Source organism: Macaca mulatta, chromosome 1, assembly GCF_049350105.2.
Source record: "Macaca mulatta isolate MMU2019108-1 chromosome 1, T2T-MMU8v2.0, whole genome shotgun sequence".
NCBI lineage: Eukaryota > Metazoa > Chordata > Mammalia > Primates > Cercopithecidae > Macaca > Macaca mulatta.
The window spans coordinates 213,659,682-213,675,952 of NC_133406.1; the positions used below are offsets into that span (position 1 = coordinate 213,659,682).

At 46.1% G+C, this 16,271-nt stretch overlaps 1 protein-coding gene across 13 annotated transcripts in view; it reads right to left on the minus strand.

Moving 5' to 3' along the window:
* Window positions 1-16,271, minus strand: part of WDTC1 (WD and tetratricopeptide repeats 1) — an 81,362-nt gene that overhangs the window by 10,591 nt on the left and 54,500 nt on the right. For 5 of the 13 annotated variants that reach the window (XR_013405423.1, XM_077967530.1, XM_028837434.2 and 2 more), the window contains exons 4-11: window positions 13,591-13,637; window positions 12,445-12,556; window positions 7,958-8,145; window positions 5,146-5,328; window positions 3,729-3,823; window positions 3,216-3,331; window positions 1,435-1,510; window positions 709-817 (exon numbers count right to left, since the gene is read on the minus strand). Coding sequence is in view for 12 of the 13 variants with exons in the window: in XM_077967530.1 (XP_077823656.1) it covers window positions 709-817; window positions 1,435-1,510; window positions 3,216-3,331; window positions 3,729-3,823; window positions 5,146-5,328; window positions 7,958-8,145; window positions 12,445-12,556; window positions 13,591-13,637 (926 nt within the window). In the remaining variant the exon portion in view is untranslated. Of the gene's footprint in view, window positions 1-708; window positions 818-1,434; window positions 1,511-3,215; window positions 3,355-3,697; window positions 3,824-5,145; window positions 5,370-7,937; window positions 8,146-12,444; window positions 12,590-13,590; window positions 13,638-13,960; window positions 14,099-16,271 lie in introns of all 13 variants that reach the window. The other 8 variants (XM_077967517.1, XM_077967492.1, XM_077967539.1 and 5 more) reach the window with 6 other exon arrangements.

Genomic DNA, 16,271 nt, shown 5'->3' on the forward strand with positions numbered 1-16,271 from the left:
AGGAAGTCTGTAACACAGCCTGAGGGTCACCCAGGTTTTCTTGGCTCCTGGGATCTGACTGCTTTCTGGAAGAGGGGACCACTACCCTGGCCTGGGCTATTACCTATTACCGTGATAGGGAACAGACACCATTCCAAATACTCTCAGCCAGTGAAAAGAGGAAGGGCAGAAACGAAGCTGTACTTAAACTCCTGGGCATGGCAGTAGCTGACACCACCTGCCTCCATACTGAGCTGAACTTTATGACCACCCGAGTCCCTCCTATGGATCACTGTCTAAAGAATTCTATTTCTCTCAAGGCTAGGGAATTTGAGCACCTCTGTATCCAAAGCCTAGCACAAGGCCTGGCAGAGAAAAGAGGCAAGGATATGCTATAGGATGGGGAATAATATAATGGGGAGGCCCATTTGTATGCAGCCCCTTTTTGGAGAGAGCTCAGTGCCAAGAGGCAGCTAGCCCCTGGGTCCTGACCCCAGTTACTGGTACCAACAGGCTAGAGCTACAGTCTGACTAGGACTAGTGTCCTGCCAGGCAGAGGGGCACTGGAAACACTAGCCACCCTCCAAGAAGCCTCTTTGCCTTGGTCCTCACTCTCTGGGATGCATGAGTGGGTGTGGGTCAGGAGGAAAATTTACAGGTTATGTCCCTCCCTCCAGTACATATAGTGTAACTGGGGCTTGGAGGGTTGGACAAGCCAGCTGGCCTCACCTGACATGTCCCCTACTCTCCGGCAGCCGGAAGCCATTGCTATGAAGGTGCAGGCCATTGGACACACCGTTGGATACACCGTTGGTGGACATCTTGCCATTCTGGACTTCTGGCAGGAGATAGTGAGAAAGTGACAGCAACAACTCAGGAAGAGGACCCATTTCTTCCTGGCAGCCCTCCAGCTTCCATCACAGGGTCTGATGGTTCCATCGTGGGACTACTCAGAGTAAGATCCATTCCCAGAAAGCAAGTTCTGACATAAAGAAAAGCCCGTGCGCCCTCTGCTGGCTGGCGAGAGACACAACTTCACTGTGGCATTACTCAGCTAGGGCTCCGGCTAGGGCTAGGGCTGGGGCTGGGGCTGGGGCTGGGGGTGGGAATGGAGGGAGGATGTGCCTAAATCAACTGCAGGCCCCAGGAAGAAATCAATGAGAACACTGGGCCAGGATACAAAGGAGAGGAGAACTACTTCAGGTTCTCAAGAGCCAAGCCATGGAAGGAACCTGTCTTTCCAGAGGGAAGCAAAAAGGGCAGTGATGCAAAGCTCTTTAAGAGATCTCTGCTCTATTGTCATCTTCTTTCTTACTGCATAGGCAGGGTTATTTCAGAGATCTGCTCTTTTTGAGGATCACCGTCCAGAGTAAAGGGCAGGCTTCTCAGCAGGTGTAGCATGCACTCAAGCTCCCCTACACCGCCTCAGCAGAGATACCCTAAGGGAGAACTTACCCCCTGAGGAGTGGCATTTTCTAGGTAAGAGGAAGGTGTACGGTCGCTGCTTGTAAGTCAGGTCAAACAAATAGACCTAGAGTTGAGGGGACAAAAAAAGAGATGGAAGCTGTGAGGTAAAGATGTGGTTGAACCAGTAACCAGGACTGCTTCTCAAGAACCAGGGTCTTGGAACACAGTGAGTGTTGAGCATAGAACCATCAAGCTATACTAGAAGGTGTTTCCAGCAAACTTCAGGCCAGAAAATCTTCCTAGCTCTGGCATTCAGGGTGGGCTATCTGATCTACCCAAAGCCCTGCTTGAAATACTATGATTAATTAGAATCACATTTGGCTGGGCATGGTGGCATAGCCTGTAATCCCAGTGCTTTAGGAGGCTGAGGCAGGAGGGTGGTTGCTTGAGCCCAGGAGTTTGAGACCAGTCTGGGCAACATGGCGAAACTCCATCTTTACAAAAAATACAAAAATTAGCCAGGTGTGGTGGCATGTGCCTGTGGTCCCAGCTACTCAGGAGGCTGAGGTGGGGGGATCATTTGAGCCTGGGATGTCGAGGCTGCAGTGACCCGAGATTGCACCACTGCACTCTAGCCTGTGTGACAGAGTGAGATCCTGCCTCAAAAAAAAAAAAAAAAAAAAAAAGAAGGTCAGGTGCGATGGCTCATGCCTGTAATCCCAGCACTTTGGGAGGGTGAGGTGTGTGGATCACCTGAGGTCAGGAGTTTGAGACCAGCCTGGCCAACATGGTGAAACCCCATCTCTACTAGAAATACAAAATTAGCCAGGCATGCTGGTGCATGCCTGTAATCCCAGCTACTTGGGAGGCTGAGGCAGGAGAATTGCTTAAATCCAGGAGGTGGAGGTTGCAGTGAGACAAGATTGCACTATTGCACTCCAGCCTGGGCAACAAGAGCAAAACTCCATCTCAAAAAAAAAAAAAAAAAAAAAAAAAAATCACGTGTCATATGTTTAAAAAGGTGAAGAAGTCCTCAAAGGTCACAAAGCCAAAGGTCTCATTTTACATTTACCCTGGCACTACTCCTGAGCCTTTCACAATTCCTTGGACAGGTGCAAGAGTGTCTGGCTTATCCTCACCTATTTTGCATCCCATTTCCTTTGTATATATTTGGGCCTTGCCTTGTAACATCATTAACTGTTTCATTTGTCATGTCTCCCATCAGCCTGGGGATGGATCATATTTCCCACTTGTCTCTCTTATATTGACAATAATGCTAGTCCCAGAGTAAGTGCTCAGTGTTGGTAGAGTAAATAAATGTATGCAAGGCTTACTAAATATCCTGAGAGCACACAAACAGAAGGTTTAGCAACCTGCCATTATCAAAGAACACTTCCCAAAGCTGGCCCTAACCCATAGCTTGCTCTGAGCTGCATGCTCTGAGCCCCAGGGATTTCCCCCTAGGAAAATAGCAGATGAGGAAACTGAGGCTCAGAAAAATAAAGAGATTTGCTCAAAGTCACAGTAAACAGCTGGTAAACAGCAGGCCAGCATTTGAACAGAAGTCTGCCAATTCCAAATTCCACATTCTTAATACCATAATATCCTATTTCTATCTAGTTCCTTAAGAAAAAATGAAATAAAAAGACTGAGCTAGGACACCTCTCTGGGAACTCCAATGATGCCACATCACTGCCACATTTCACTGTAACATCATTTACCATAAGGCTGTTGTGTCTTGTCTGCCTCAGCAGTGAACATAAGGTACACGCCCCTGGCTGCTGGGCATGGAATGATGATGGGGCAGAACCACCTTATGCTGTACATACCTGTTCCCCTCCCATGTTGACTAGCAGCTCTGTGCCATTGGGGCTGAAGGTCACATAGGTGGCAACCAGCACTCTTAAACGGTTGTTGTAGTCAGGAAGCTTCACTGGCAGGTGACCTGCAGGGAATAGCCCAGTCATACTAGGGTCCCAGTCCTCTTCAAAGGGGCATGAGATTGTGTGAAGTCAGTCATAGCAAAAATGATACCAATCAACTTTAGCATAAAAGCAGCTACAAGTGTTGAGCCCTTACTATATGCACTGGGCCAGCTGCTTTATATATTTAATCTCATTTAGTCATTATAATCCCATTTTACTTAACCTTAATGAGTTTCTTTTCTGTAATTTGCTGAAGGTGACATAGCTTGTCCATGGCAGAGTTGGGATTAAAACTCAGGTCTGTCTGACTCTAAAACTCTTCTTCTTGACCACCATGCCATGCTGTCTCCCTGGACTGCCCCCAAAAGAGTCAGCATCTAGCCAACAATTTGGGGCCAGAGCTGTGCTGAGCACTACCTGCTACGTAATATTGTGCTGCACCATCCGGAAGCGGTTTCTGCCGGTCACAGAAGGTGTGCACACCCGCTGAAGGGCTCTGCTTCATGCTCTTTCTGGTAGGAAGGAAAATCATATAGGTTAAAGTCACAGCACTGCCCCTGGCTAGACCAGACCACACTCACTAAAAGAAAACTTACATTTGTATCTGAGAGATACAGGAGGTATTTTTCTTCCTTACCTAAGCAACCCCAAAGGCCCACCAACTAGACAATTACAGACATATACGTTACAGTGCTTTACCAAGTAGGTCTTATAAGCTGTCTGGGTCTTCATAACCACCTTATCTTTCCCATTTTACAAACAAGCAAGCTAAGGTTCAAGACCCACTCCAAGCCATGCAGTGTGTGAGGGGAAGCAGTGGTCACCAAGCCCATGAATGAAAATAAGCAGGCCAGACATTCCTGTATCCATCCCAAGAATCATGGAAAGCCTGGGCAACAGGCTCGAGAGGCAACTCAGGTCTGGGAGTGCTGTGGGGGTTCTGAGTATTATAAGAACAAGCAGGAAATATTATATACAGTGATTTCTTTCAGAAAGACACTATAAGAGATTTGTATAAGAAATTATAAGAATAAATAAATATAAGGAAATTATAAGGAATTTATATAAGAAATTATATAAGAGATTATGGGTAATTTATACTTTTCATATTTTCCAACATAAGCAAGGATTAAGTTTTTAAAAAATCACAAAATTGAACAAAGTCCATTTCATAAAGAAGAAGGGGCCAGGCTGGGTGTGGTGGGTGACGTCTGTAATCCCAACACTTTGGGAGGCTGAGGTGGGCAGAGGTCAGGAGTTGAAGACTAGCCTGGCCAACATGGTGAAACCCTGTCTCTACTAATAATACAAAAATTATCCGGGTATGGTGGCAGGTGCCTGTAATCCCAGCTACTCAGGAGGCTGAAGCAGGACAACAGTTTGAACCCGGGAGGCAGAGGTTGCAGTGAGCTGAGATTATGCCACTGCGCTCCAACATGGGTAACAGAGCAAGACTATGTCTCAAAAAAATAAAAAATAATAAATAAATAAATAAAAGAAGGGGTCAGGCACAGTGGCTCATACTTGTAGTCCCAGCACTTTGGGAGGTCGAGGTAGGAAGATTGCCTTAGCTCACGAGTTTGAGACCAGCCTGGACAACACAGAAAGACCCTGCCTCTATAAAAAAATTAAAAAATTAGCCAAGCGGGGTGGCGTTGTGACTGTAGTCTCAGCTACTAGAGAGGCTGAGGTGGGAGGATTGCTTGAGCCTGGGAGGTCGAGGCTGCAGTGAGCTGTGATAGAAGAAGAGGGCATGGCAATGGCAGTGAGGGAAAGGGGCAGCAGGTTCTCCAGGGACTTACCCATAGGAGACAGGAGGCTGAACTATTCATACCTGTGGTTATGGATCATGCGGATGTCATAGAGCCTCACGAAGGGCCCGCTGGCCCCAACTGCCAGGCAGTTGTTGTCCTGGGGGTTGACGGTGAGGCACTTGGCCTCCACCAGCTGGCCACAGTACTCTGTCAGGTCAATCAGCACCTCCGAGTGTTTGCTGTTCTCTCGAAGGTCATACTGGCTGTGAGAGAGGACAGAGTTAGGGAATTGGGGCTTGGGATCCTTGTGTGGAAGGCAGGGGAAAAGACAAGTTCTTGTTATGCAAGAGGATTGGGATGGACTTTGGACCTGTTTCTAAATAAGAATGTCAAAAACAATTCCCATTTCTTGAGTGCCCACCGTGTGCCAGGTACCTGTAGTAGGCTTCTCACACATTCTATTTTATTCCATTAAAACTCCTAAGGTGGACACTACTGTACATATTCTACAGATGTCAGTATTATTGCTACTATTATACTACTACTGATTACCAATACTTAGTGAAAATGTGCTTTATGTCCAGTATTGCCCCTTAATTAAATCCTAACGTCATCCCTAGGTACCATTAGAATACTGAGGTTCAAAGATGTTGAATAACCTGACTGAGATGATACTGCTAGTAAGTGCAGAGCTGGGGAAGCTTTCTAAGATGGCATCTTAAACACTCTGCTCCACTCCTACCTAATCTAGTTTCTTTCATGAAACAAGGTATGGAGGTGACAGAAAAGAGAATCTGCAGATCATCTAAGAGCTATCTAGATATACCATGGGCCAAGGCAAGCCTAAAAGTCTCATCCATGTAGTAAAGGTAATGCCAAAAAGGCTACCAAACAGCAGCAAACTCCCACTGCTCCAGATGGGGAAACTTTCTGCTGCCAATACACAGGTATCCTCAGAGAGTGGTGGGTAGTGGGGACATCACCCATATGCTCACCCCTCTTGCCTGGACATCTGTTACCACCTCTTTGCTGTTCACCTTGTCTTTCTAAGCCATCTTCACCAGGTTGCTCTTCCTAAAATATTATTTTACATCACTCTCCTGCTCAAAAAATTGCAGAGATTCCTCAATACTTTTAGCACAAGTTTACTTTTACCAAACTCCTCAGTCTGGTTTTCAAGACTCAATTTCACATCTCTCTCCAACCTTATTCCTCAGTTTTCTAAATGTGGGTCAATTATAACTACAGAATTCTTTATCCTGCACATGCCATGTTTATTTCTGCCTTTGCAAACTCTGCTCAAGCTGGGGAATACACTCTGCTTTTCCTTGCCCATCCAAATCCTGTCTGTTCTGGAAGGCCCAGCTTATGTTCACCTTCTGCTAGGACACCTTCTCTGACTGTGCCTATGCCTAAACACTTAGGATCCTACCCGATGTGCTAGACGCTCAGCTTCTACCAGCTGGCCCTGGCAAAATCTGGTCAGCCAAGGTCAACAAGTGCTACACGGAGCTGGACCTGCCACTGACCAAGTGCATTCTGTCTTCTGAGGTTCAGGGATGCAGTGACTTATCCCAGTCAAATACTGAGTGAGAGAGCTAGGATTTGACCCCAGGTCTGTCAGACTTTATTGCCTTGTTCTTGACTATGTTATAATTTATATATGAGTTAGATATTCCTCATTTGTAAAAGGAAAGAGGGCACAAAGTCCTACAGGAACTCAAGGGAGACAGATTAAAGCAGGCTGGGGAGATAAGGAAGAAGTTCTAAGGTCACATCTGAAGAAAGGAATTAAAGAAGGGCAACAACACCATTTTAGAATGAAGGGAAGTAGAGGCAAATGTGTAACAATGTAGGGCACTGGAAAAGGGGTCAGTCCATTTTACCATTTCCAGCTGGCTTGCCCCCTCCCAGGTATATGGCCACTGAACAACTGTTCAAGAGAAATGTATGAAGCAGCTCTGTGTGCCAGGCACTGTGCTGGGCTCTAGGGACACAACCAAGAACAAGACAGACATGGAGTTGCTCTAAGAGAGTTTACTTTTCTATTTAGTGAGGATACAGACAAAAAAGTAAACCAATAAGTAAAAATTAAAATAAGACCAGGTGTGGTGGCTCACACCAGTAATCCTAGCACTGTAGGAGGCTGAGGTGGGAGGATCACTTGAGTCCAGGAGTTCCAGACCAGCCTGGGCAACACAGAGAAACCCCATCTCTACAAAAAAAAAAAAAAAAAAAAAAATTAGCCAAGCATGGTGGAACGTGTCTGTAGTCCCAGATATTCAGGAGGTGGAGGTGGGAGAATCACCTGAGCCCAGGAAGACAAGGCTGCAGTGAGCCATGATCACGCCACTGCACTCCAACCTCGGCAATAGAATGGAGTGAGACCCTGTCTCAAAAAATAAATTAATTAATAAAAATAAAGTAACTACAGGTGGCAATTAGAGTTATAGAGGATATAATTAGTGTGTTAAAACAAGCAATAATGTCTGTCTACTTTAGACAGGATGGTCAGAGAAGGTGCTTCTGAAGAGGTAACTCAAGCTGATCTCCTTAGGATAAGAAAGAGTCCGACATGGGAAGAGCTGGGGACAGAGAATCTCAAAGTAAAGCGTAATGTGAATGCCCAGAGGCAGAAGAGACCGTGGACACCTGAGGTGGTGAGAAAAGGCTTGTGGGCCTAGAGGTAGTACAAGGGAGGGCAAAGGAGGAGGAAGGTGAAAGCAGAGTAAGCAAATGTTCCCAATGGAGTTAGTACACAGACAACTGCCCTGGGCAGACAAAGGAGGTTGGACCTCTGCTAGAGGGAAAGAGCTAGGCCTGTAGAAGGAAACACTATAGGATGATGGGATGGGGGAGCAACAGGCCCCACTAGATGCCCAAGACTCTTACCGGATAAGCCCATCCTCAGCAGCACTCCAGAATGTGTTGGGCCACATGGGCGCTGTGGCGATGCGCTTCACCCGGTTTGTATGATCTCCGAACATGTGGATGGTCTCCTTTACCGTCAGGTCGTGCACATGTACCTTAGAGTCGGCTGCCCCCGTGATCAAGATGCGGTCCCCAGCATGAGGCAGGAACTATTCAGGAGAAATGGAGGAAGGGGTGGGTGGTGAGAGTAGAAATGGCTACGGAAGGAGGCTAGCCTGGATGTCTGCACCCTTTTCTCTCTCCATGTCAGATAAGAGAATGAGCCCATTCAGGCTGGGCATGGTGGTTCATTCCTGTAATCCCAGCTGCTCAACAGGCTGAGGCAGGAAAATCTCTTGAACCCAGGAGGCAGAGGCTGCAGTGAGCCGAGATTGTGCCACTGCACTCCAGCCTGGGCGACAGAGGGAGACTGTCTCAAAAAAAAAAAAAAAAAAAAACACACACACACACACAAAAACAAAACAAAACAAAACAAAACCCTTGAGGTTCAGCAGTAATATGCAGCAGGATTGTGTTCAAGCCGAAGTCTGTCTGACTCCCATATGCCCTACCTGCTTCATGATGACTACTTAGTAACCTAGAGATTGAGTAATAAATTAGTCCTGAAGTGAAAAAGACTTTCAGTGTTTTAAGGGTGTTTTGTTGTTGTTGTTGGTTTTTGCTTTTTAAGACAGAGTCTCGCTCTGTTGCCCAGGCTGGAGTGCAGTGGTGCAATCTCGGCTCGCTGCAACTTCCACCTCCCGGGTTCAAGCAATTCTCCTGTCTCAGCCTCCTGAGTAGCTGGGATTACAGGCATGCACCACTACACCCAGCAAATTTTTGTATTTTTAGTAGAGACAGGGTTTCACCATGTTGGCCAGGCTGGTCTTGAACTCCTGACCTCAGGTGATCCACCTGCCTTGGCCTCCCAAAGTGCTGGGACTGCACACATAAGCCAGCATGCCTGGCTGGGAATGAGTGTTTTAAATTAGTTTGACTGTTTCTGAAAAACAATCTGGCAATAGTAACAAAGATTAAAAACAATTTCCATCTTTTGACTCAAAACTTCCACTTCTAAGAAATAATCCAAAAAGAAAAAAGGGACCTGGTCAGAAATGCTTGGATGCTTTTTGTAATAGCAAATATTGGAAACAGCTCAAATGTTGGACCATAAGGAAGGGCTGAGCATCTAGAGGATACATCTCTGTGCAGTATTTATTTAAAAAAAAAAAAAAAAAAAAAAAAAAAAAGGCCGGGTGCAGTGGCTCACACCTGTAATCCCAACACTTTGGGAGGCCGAGGTGGGCGGATCACCTGAGGTCAGGAGTTTGAGACCACCCTGGCCAACATGGTGAAACCCTGTCTTTACTACAAAAAAAATTAGCTGGGTATGGTGGTGTGCACCTGTAATCCCAGCTGCTTGGAATGTTGAAGCAGGAGAATTGCTTGAACCCGGGAGGTGGAGGTTGCAGTGAGCTGAGATGGCATCACTCACTCCAGCATGGGTGACAGAGCAAACAAGACTCTGTCTCAAAAAAAAAAAAAAAAAACCACACAAACCACCATCCTGATAAAGGCAAGAACAAAATGCTCCAGATGACATCTGATAAGAAAAAAACAGCTGTAACCATAGCTTCAAATAATGAAAAAAGAAAGTATGCAGTTCTCGGCTGGGCACTGTGGCTCACACCTGTAATCCCAGCACTCTGGGAGGCTGAGGCAGGTGGATCACCTGAGGTCGGGAATTCGAGACCAGCCTTACCAACACGGAGAAACCCTGTCCCTACTAAAAATACAAAAAAATTAGCCGGGTGTGGTGGCGTATGCCTGTAGTCCCAGCTACTCAGGAGGCTGAGGCAGGAGAATCACTTGAACCCGGGAGTCGGAGGTTGCAGTGAGATGAGATCGTGCCACTGCACTCCAGCCTGGGTGACAGAGCAAGACTCTGTCTCCAAAAAAACAAAACAAACAAACAAAACAAAACAAAACAACAACCAGAAAGTATGTAGTTCTATCACATAACTTTGAGAATGAAAAATATTTGGGAGTGGTGTTGAATTCTCGTGTAAGTTCAAAAAATTGAAATATCTTTTTTTTTAATTGAAAAGTTGCTCCCTACCCACAACAAGGCTGAGTGGTAGTATTGGGGGAGGGGCAATGTCCTACACTGAAACAGCTGATGTCCCACTTGACTTTAAATGTTCACAAAGAGCAACAATTCACTCTTTCCACATAGGCTTCTCTCTAAGGGCTCATTAGAACAAGGTCTAGCTGGGCACTGTGGCTCATGCCTGTAATCCCAACACCTTGGGAGGCTGAGGCAGGTGGATAACCTGAGATCAGGAGTTCGAAATCGGCCTGGTGAAACCCTGTCTCTATTAAAAATACAAAAATTTGCCAGGCGTGGTGGTGCACACCTGTAATCCCAGCTACTCAGGAGGCTGAGGCACAAGAATTGCTTGAACCCGGAGTTGGAGGTTGCAGTGAGGCAAGATTGTGCCATTGCACTCCAGCCTGGGCGACATTCAGAGTGAGACTCAGCCTCAAAAAAAAAAAAAGAAAAGAAAAGAAAAAAAAAGAACAAGGTCTAGATGAAATAGACATGATTTAATCATTTTTTAGGGACAACCAGCAGTCTTTAATCCTGTCTAGAGACGGCACACACTCAATGCACATAAGAAATAAACTGGGGCGCTCTTGTCATGATCTTGTGTCTACTGCCACACGCATCACATACCATAGTCACCACCAGGGGGAGCGCATGAGTTAAATACATACAAATTTGCAGTGTTTCCACTACCTAAAGAAAGAAGAATCCTCTTTGGTTTTTTTTTGTTTGTTTGTTTGTTTTTAATGGAAGAGGAGGCTGAGAGTCTGCGTGTAAGTGCCTTTCCCAAGGTCTTACCGTTAGGGAGTATCAAGACCATTGTGAAATTCTGGTATTAGAACTTAATGTCTTATGCTCTGATGCTAAACTAATGGCTTAGGTTCCCTTCCCCAGGCCTGACTGTACAGACTAAAATTGGACCGAAACTCTTTGCAGGGGCAGAAAGCAGTTTCCGTTAGTCATGTAAGAAGTAAATCATCACTGTTCTGTCTCTAAAGGTGAGAATCACAGCTTGAGAAAAAAAAAAAAAAGGTTTAGGAAAACAAGTAGGTTAGGAGCTATTGTCTTATTCAGGTATCTTGTAATTCCTCTTGATATTAATTAGGAAAATATTTCTTAGAATAGTGAGACTTGGCCGGGCGCGGTGGCTCAAGCCTGTAATCCCAGCACTTTGGGAGGCCGAGACAGGTGGATCACGAGGTCAGGAGATCGAGACCATCCTGGCTAACACAGTGAAACCCCATCTCTACTAAAAAAATACAAAAAACTAGCTGGGCGAGGTGGCGGGCGCCTGTAGTCCCAGCTACTCGGGAGGCTGAGGCAGGAGAATGGCGTGAACCCGGGAGGCGGAGCTTGCAGTGAGCTGAGATCCGGCCACTGCACTCCAGCCTGGGCGACAGAGCGAGACTCCGTCTCAAAAAAAAAAAAAAAAAAAAAGAATAGTGAGACTTTCTGAAGGACAACTTCATTCTCACATCTATCCATTTTAGAATCTCAGAGCTGGAAAGGCCCTTCCTTGCAGGCCATTTCTTCCAACTTTAAACCTTGGAGATAAAGCACCTGGCAAGTGGACAAATGCAGGGATAGGACATTTACTCATCTCCTCCAGGGGCCCATTCTACATTTTTCAAAGAGCTCTAAGCATTAGACAGTTCTTCCTTTCCTCAGGCCCACATTTAATTCTGTGGACTTAGAGTCACTAGTCCTAGGTCTGTTTTCCGCAACAAAAAAACCCGTCTCATGTCATTTCCAGGGCTTCAAAAGAGCTTCAAAGGTCTGAAGACACTTGTAAGTCCCCTTCTCACCTCTCCTTAGCTCAACTGTCCTCCTCCAACAAATCGAAATATTCATTTCCTATTAAGAGGTAGAACAGATAAAAGCACTGGGCACAGACTTTATTTTTATCAATTATCTCATTGAACTGTCACATCAACCCTGTAGACTATTATTTCCTTTTTAAAAAATTCATTTGTTTACAAATCTGGGAGATTTTCCTTCGCTGCTTCCTTTTTCACAGATGAGCAAACAGGCTCAGACAAGTCAGGTGATTTTCCCGGTTCACACAATGCCCAAGAAGCAGATAAGGGAGTCAAACCCAGGTATGCCTGCTCTCTAAGTTCATGTTCAGAACTATTCCCCCACCACTACCATTCACATAAAGATAAATTCATCTAGAATTGGCCTCTTAGCTCTAAAAGAGGAAGAAGAACATGGAAGAGAAATGAAGTTTTAGGAATCACCAACAGATACTTAAGGTTGTCTGTGACCCTAGGCGGTATATGGGACATACACATACCAACATGGCGTGGCTACAGCCCATCCCAGTCACTCTTGTGCTTGCTCTGTGGCTTGTCCTGCTCACCTTGACAGAGAAGATATTTGCAGTGTGTCCCGTGTGCATGGAGAGAAGCTTCTTGTGGTGCAGCGGGTCCCACACAATCGTGTGCTGGTCGTCGGAACCAGAGGCCAGCAAGCTGAAAGCAGAATGAGGGATTGTAACCTCTCCTCTAATTTCTAGGCTCCCTTTCCCCATCCCATTTTCTAGGCTACAGAACTTGAAGAACAGTAAATGTCACAGAATTTAAGGATGCCTTGTAAACAGCTGCTTCTCTTGTTTGTCCTGAGAAATTTCCATTATTCTTTTTTTTTTGAGACAGAGTCTTACTCTGTTGCCCAGGCTGAAGCGCAGTGGTGCGATCTCCACTCACTGCAAGTTCCGCCCCCCGGGTTCATGCCATTCTCCTGCCTCAGTCTCCCGTGTAGCTGGGACTACAGGAGCCCGCCACCGCGCCCGGCTAATTTTTTGTATTTTTAGTAGAGACGAGGTTTCACAGTGTTAGCCAGGATGGTCTCGATCTCCTGACCTCAAGATCCGCCCATCTTGGCCTCCCAAAGTGCTGGGTTTACAGGTGTGAGCCACCATGCCGGGCCAATTTCCATTATTCTTAAACACATTGGCTTATTAAAAAGACAGGGTTTTGGGCTGGGTGCGGTGGTTCATGCCTGTAATCCTAGCACTTTGGGAGGCTGAGGCGGGTGGACTGCCTGAGCTCAGGAGTTTGAGACCAGCCTGGGCAACATGGCAAAACCTTGTCTCTACTAAAAATACAAAAAATTAGCCAAGAATGGTGGCACGTGCCTGTAGTCCCAGTTACTTGGGAGGTTGATTAAGGAGAATCGCTTGAGCCTGAAAGGCAGAGGTTGCAGTGAGCCAAGATCACGCCATTGGACTCCAGCCTGGGTGACAGAGCGAGACTCTGTCTCTAAAACAAAACAAAACAAAACAAAACAAAACAAAACAGGGTTTGGATGGTCATCCAACTTTCCATCTATCTGAGATTAATTGTTTAATTGTGTTGAAAATTATGGGCTAAACTGAAGAACAGCAGAGAGCAGCAGTCTCTCTTCATTTGGGTCCACTCTTCCTTGGATCCACTCAGGAGCTCCCTTGTTCCACCCTCCTCACTTCCTTCCCCAGCACCCTTCAGGTGCTCTAGCTCATACTTACTCTCCTTTCTCATTCCACTCCAGACAGTTGACACATCCTGAGTGACCCTGCGGGAGCAAATGAAAAGGGACAGGAAGAGAGTTGGTTAGGGGTTCTCTTGGGGAACTCAACACCAAGAAGTGGAACTGAACAGGTAAACCAGTCTTTCCATTTTCAATATTTCCCAAGTGCATGTGAGTAGCCAGAGTGGACTTAAAACTGACTAGCGTCTTACAATATATAAAGTTTCATATTCATGATCTCACTTGATACTAGGTACTTCTGAGCCATAAAGGACAGGTTTCATTGATTCCGTTTTGCAGAAAAGTAAACTGAAGTTCAGACAGTACAAAGAAGTAAAAGTGAGATCCAAACATATTTTTGCTTTTACCATTAGGAGTACGTCAGCCAGGCACAGAGGCTCACACCTGTAATCCTGGTGCTTTGTGAGGCCACCCAATCTGCTTGGGGCAGATTGCTTGAACTCAGGAGTTGGGATCAACCTGGGCAACATGGCGAAACCCCGTCTCTACAAAAAATACAAAAATTAGTTGGGTGTGGTGGCATGTGCCTGTAGTACAAGCTACTCGGGAGGCTGAGGTGGGAGGATGACTTGAGCCGGGGAGGTGGAGGTTGGAGTGAGCTGAGATCGCACTGCTGCACTCCAGTCGGGGCAACAGAACCAGACCGTGTCTCAAACAAAACAAAACAAAAACAGAAAAAGAGATATGTCTGAAACAGTACCTTCAAGGGACATCCTCTCAGCCACAGAAAATTTGCCAGGAAACATTCAATCCAAGGACAGCCAATTAACTAGAAGGCTAATCTTTTATTCACCCAGCATTTTTTTTTTTTTTTTTTTTTTGAGACAGAATCAGGCTGGAGTGCAGTGGCGCGATCTCAGCTCACTACAACCTCCGCCTCCTGGGTTCACACCATTCTCCTGCCTCAGCCTCTCAAGTGGTTGGAGACTACAGGTGCCCGCCACCACGCCCAGCTAATTTTTTGTATTTTTAGTAGAGACAGGGTTTCACTGTGTTAGCCAGGATGGTCTTGATCTCCTGACCTTATGATCCGCCCGCCTTGGCCTCCCAAAGTGCTGGGATTACAGGCGTGAGCCACTGCACCCGGCCTTTTTTTTTTTTTTAAAGAGACAGGATCTCACTATGTTGCCCAAGCTGGTCTTGAATGCCTGGCCTCAAGCCACTGCCCCCACCTCAGCCTCCCAAGTAGCTGGAACTATAGGTGTTCGCCACCGTGCCTGGCCTTCTTCCCTCTTTACTCCTTGTCCTGTAAAGAATCTCATCTGAGGTAAAACTCATTCTTCCCAGGCTCTCTACTTCTATACATTACTGCTTTGTTCAAGCCTGCCAGATCACTTGCTGATCTAAGGTCTTTTACCTTCCCATGGCATGTGGATCAAACCTCACGCATGACTCTGGTGTCTCTGGGTCAGAATCATCTCTGCCCTTAGTGCTCTCATTTTTCCAACAAGCTGTAAATTACTTGTACCAGGGGTGGGGGTAGGGTAGAGTGGGGCAAGAGGTGATGTCACAGCTTCAGTTTGGAATCTCCCGGAACACCATGGACCCTGAATGACCACCACTTATTGAGGGCTTACAAAAAGCAAGGCACAGTGTCTAACTGAGCACTTGTGGCAAAATATGGCCTCCTACAGATGTTCATATCCTAATCCTCTGAAACCTATGAATATGTTATTTTAGGTAGCAAAAGGGACTTTGCAGATGTGATTAAGGTTAAGGACCCTGAGATGGGAAGATTAGCCTAGATTATCCAGGTGGACCCAATCTAATCATATGAATCCCTAAAATTGGAGTACAGTACCTTTCCTGGTTGCAGAGAACTGGAGAGATGGAGGTATGAAAGAAACTGGACCTGCTGTTGCTAGCTTTGAAGATGGAGGAAGGAGGCAGGGAGCCAAGAAATACAGCAGCCTCCAAAGCTCAGAATAGCAAGGAAATAGATTCTACTCTATAGCCTCCAAAAGCCTCATGCCTGTAATTACAGCACTTGGGGAGGCTGAGGTGGGTAGATCACCTGAGGTCAGGAGTTCGAGACCAGCCTGACCAACATGGCAAAACCCCATCTCTACTAAAAATACAAAAAATTAGCTGGGAGTGGTGGTGCACCCCTGTAATCCCAGCTACTTGGGAGGCTGAGACAGGAGAATTGCTTGAACCCGGGAGGCGGAGGTTGCAGTGAGCTGACATCGCACCACTGTACTCCAGCCTGGGCAAGAGAGTGAGACACCCTCTCAAAAAAAAAAAAAAAAAATTAGCTGGATGTGGTGGCATGCACCTGTAATCCCACTTAGGAGGCTGAGGTGGAAGGATCGTTTGAGCCCAGTTTCAGGTTGCAGTGATTGTGCCACTGCACTACAGCCTCCAACCAACCACTCTAGTCCCTGGTAACCATGATGCCACTTTCTACTTCTATGAGACCAACTTTTTAAGATTTCAAGTGAGACCATACAGTATCTGTCTTTCTGTGGCTTGCTTACTTCATCTAACATAATGGCCTCGGAGTTCATCCATGTTGTTGTAAATGGTAAAGATTTCCAGGGCTTTTTTTTTTTTGAGACAGGGTCTGGTTCCATTGCCAAGACTAGAGTGCAGTGGCATGATCACGGCTCACTGCAACCTCCTCCTCCTGGGTTCAATAAAGCTTGACTTTTAATCATG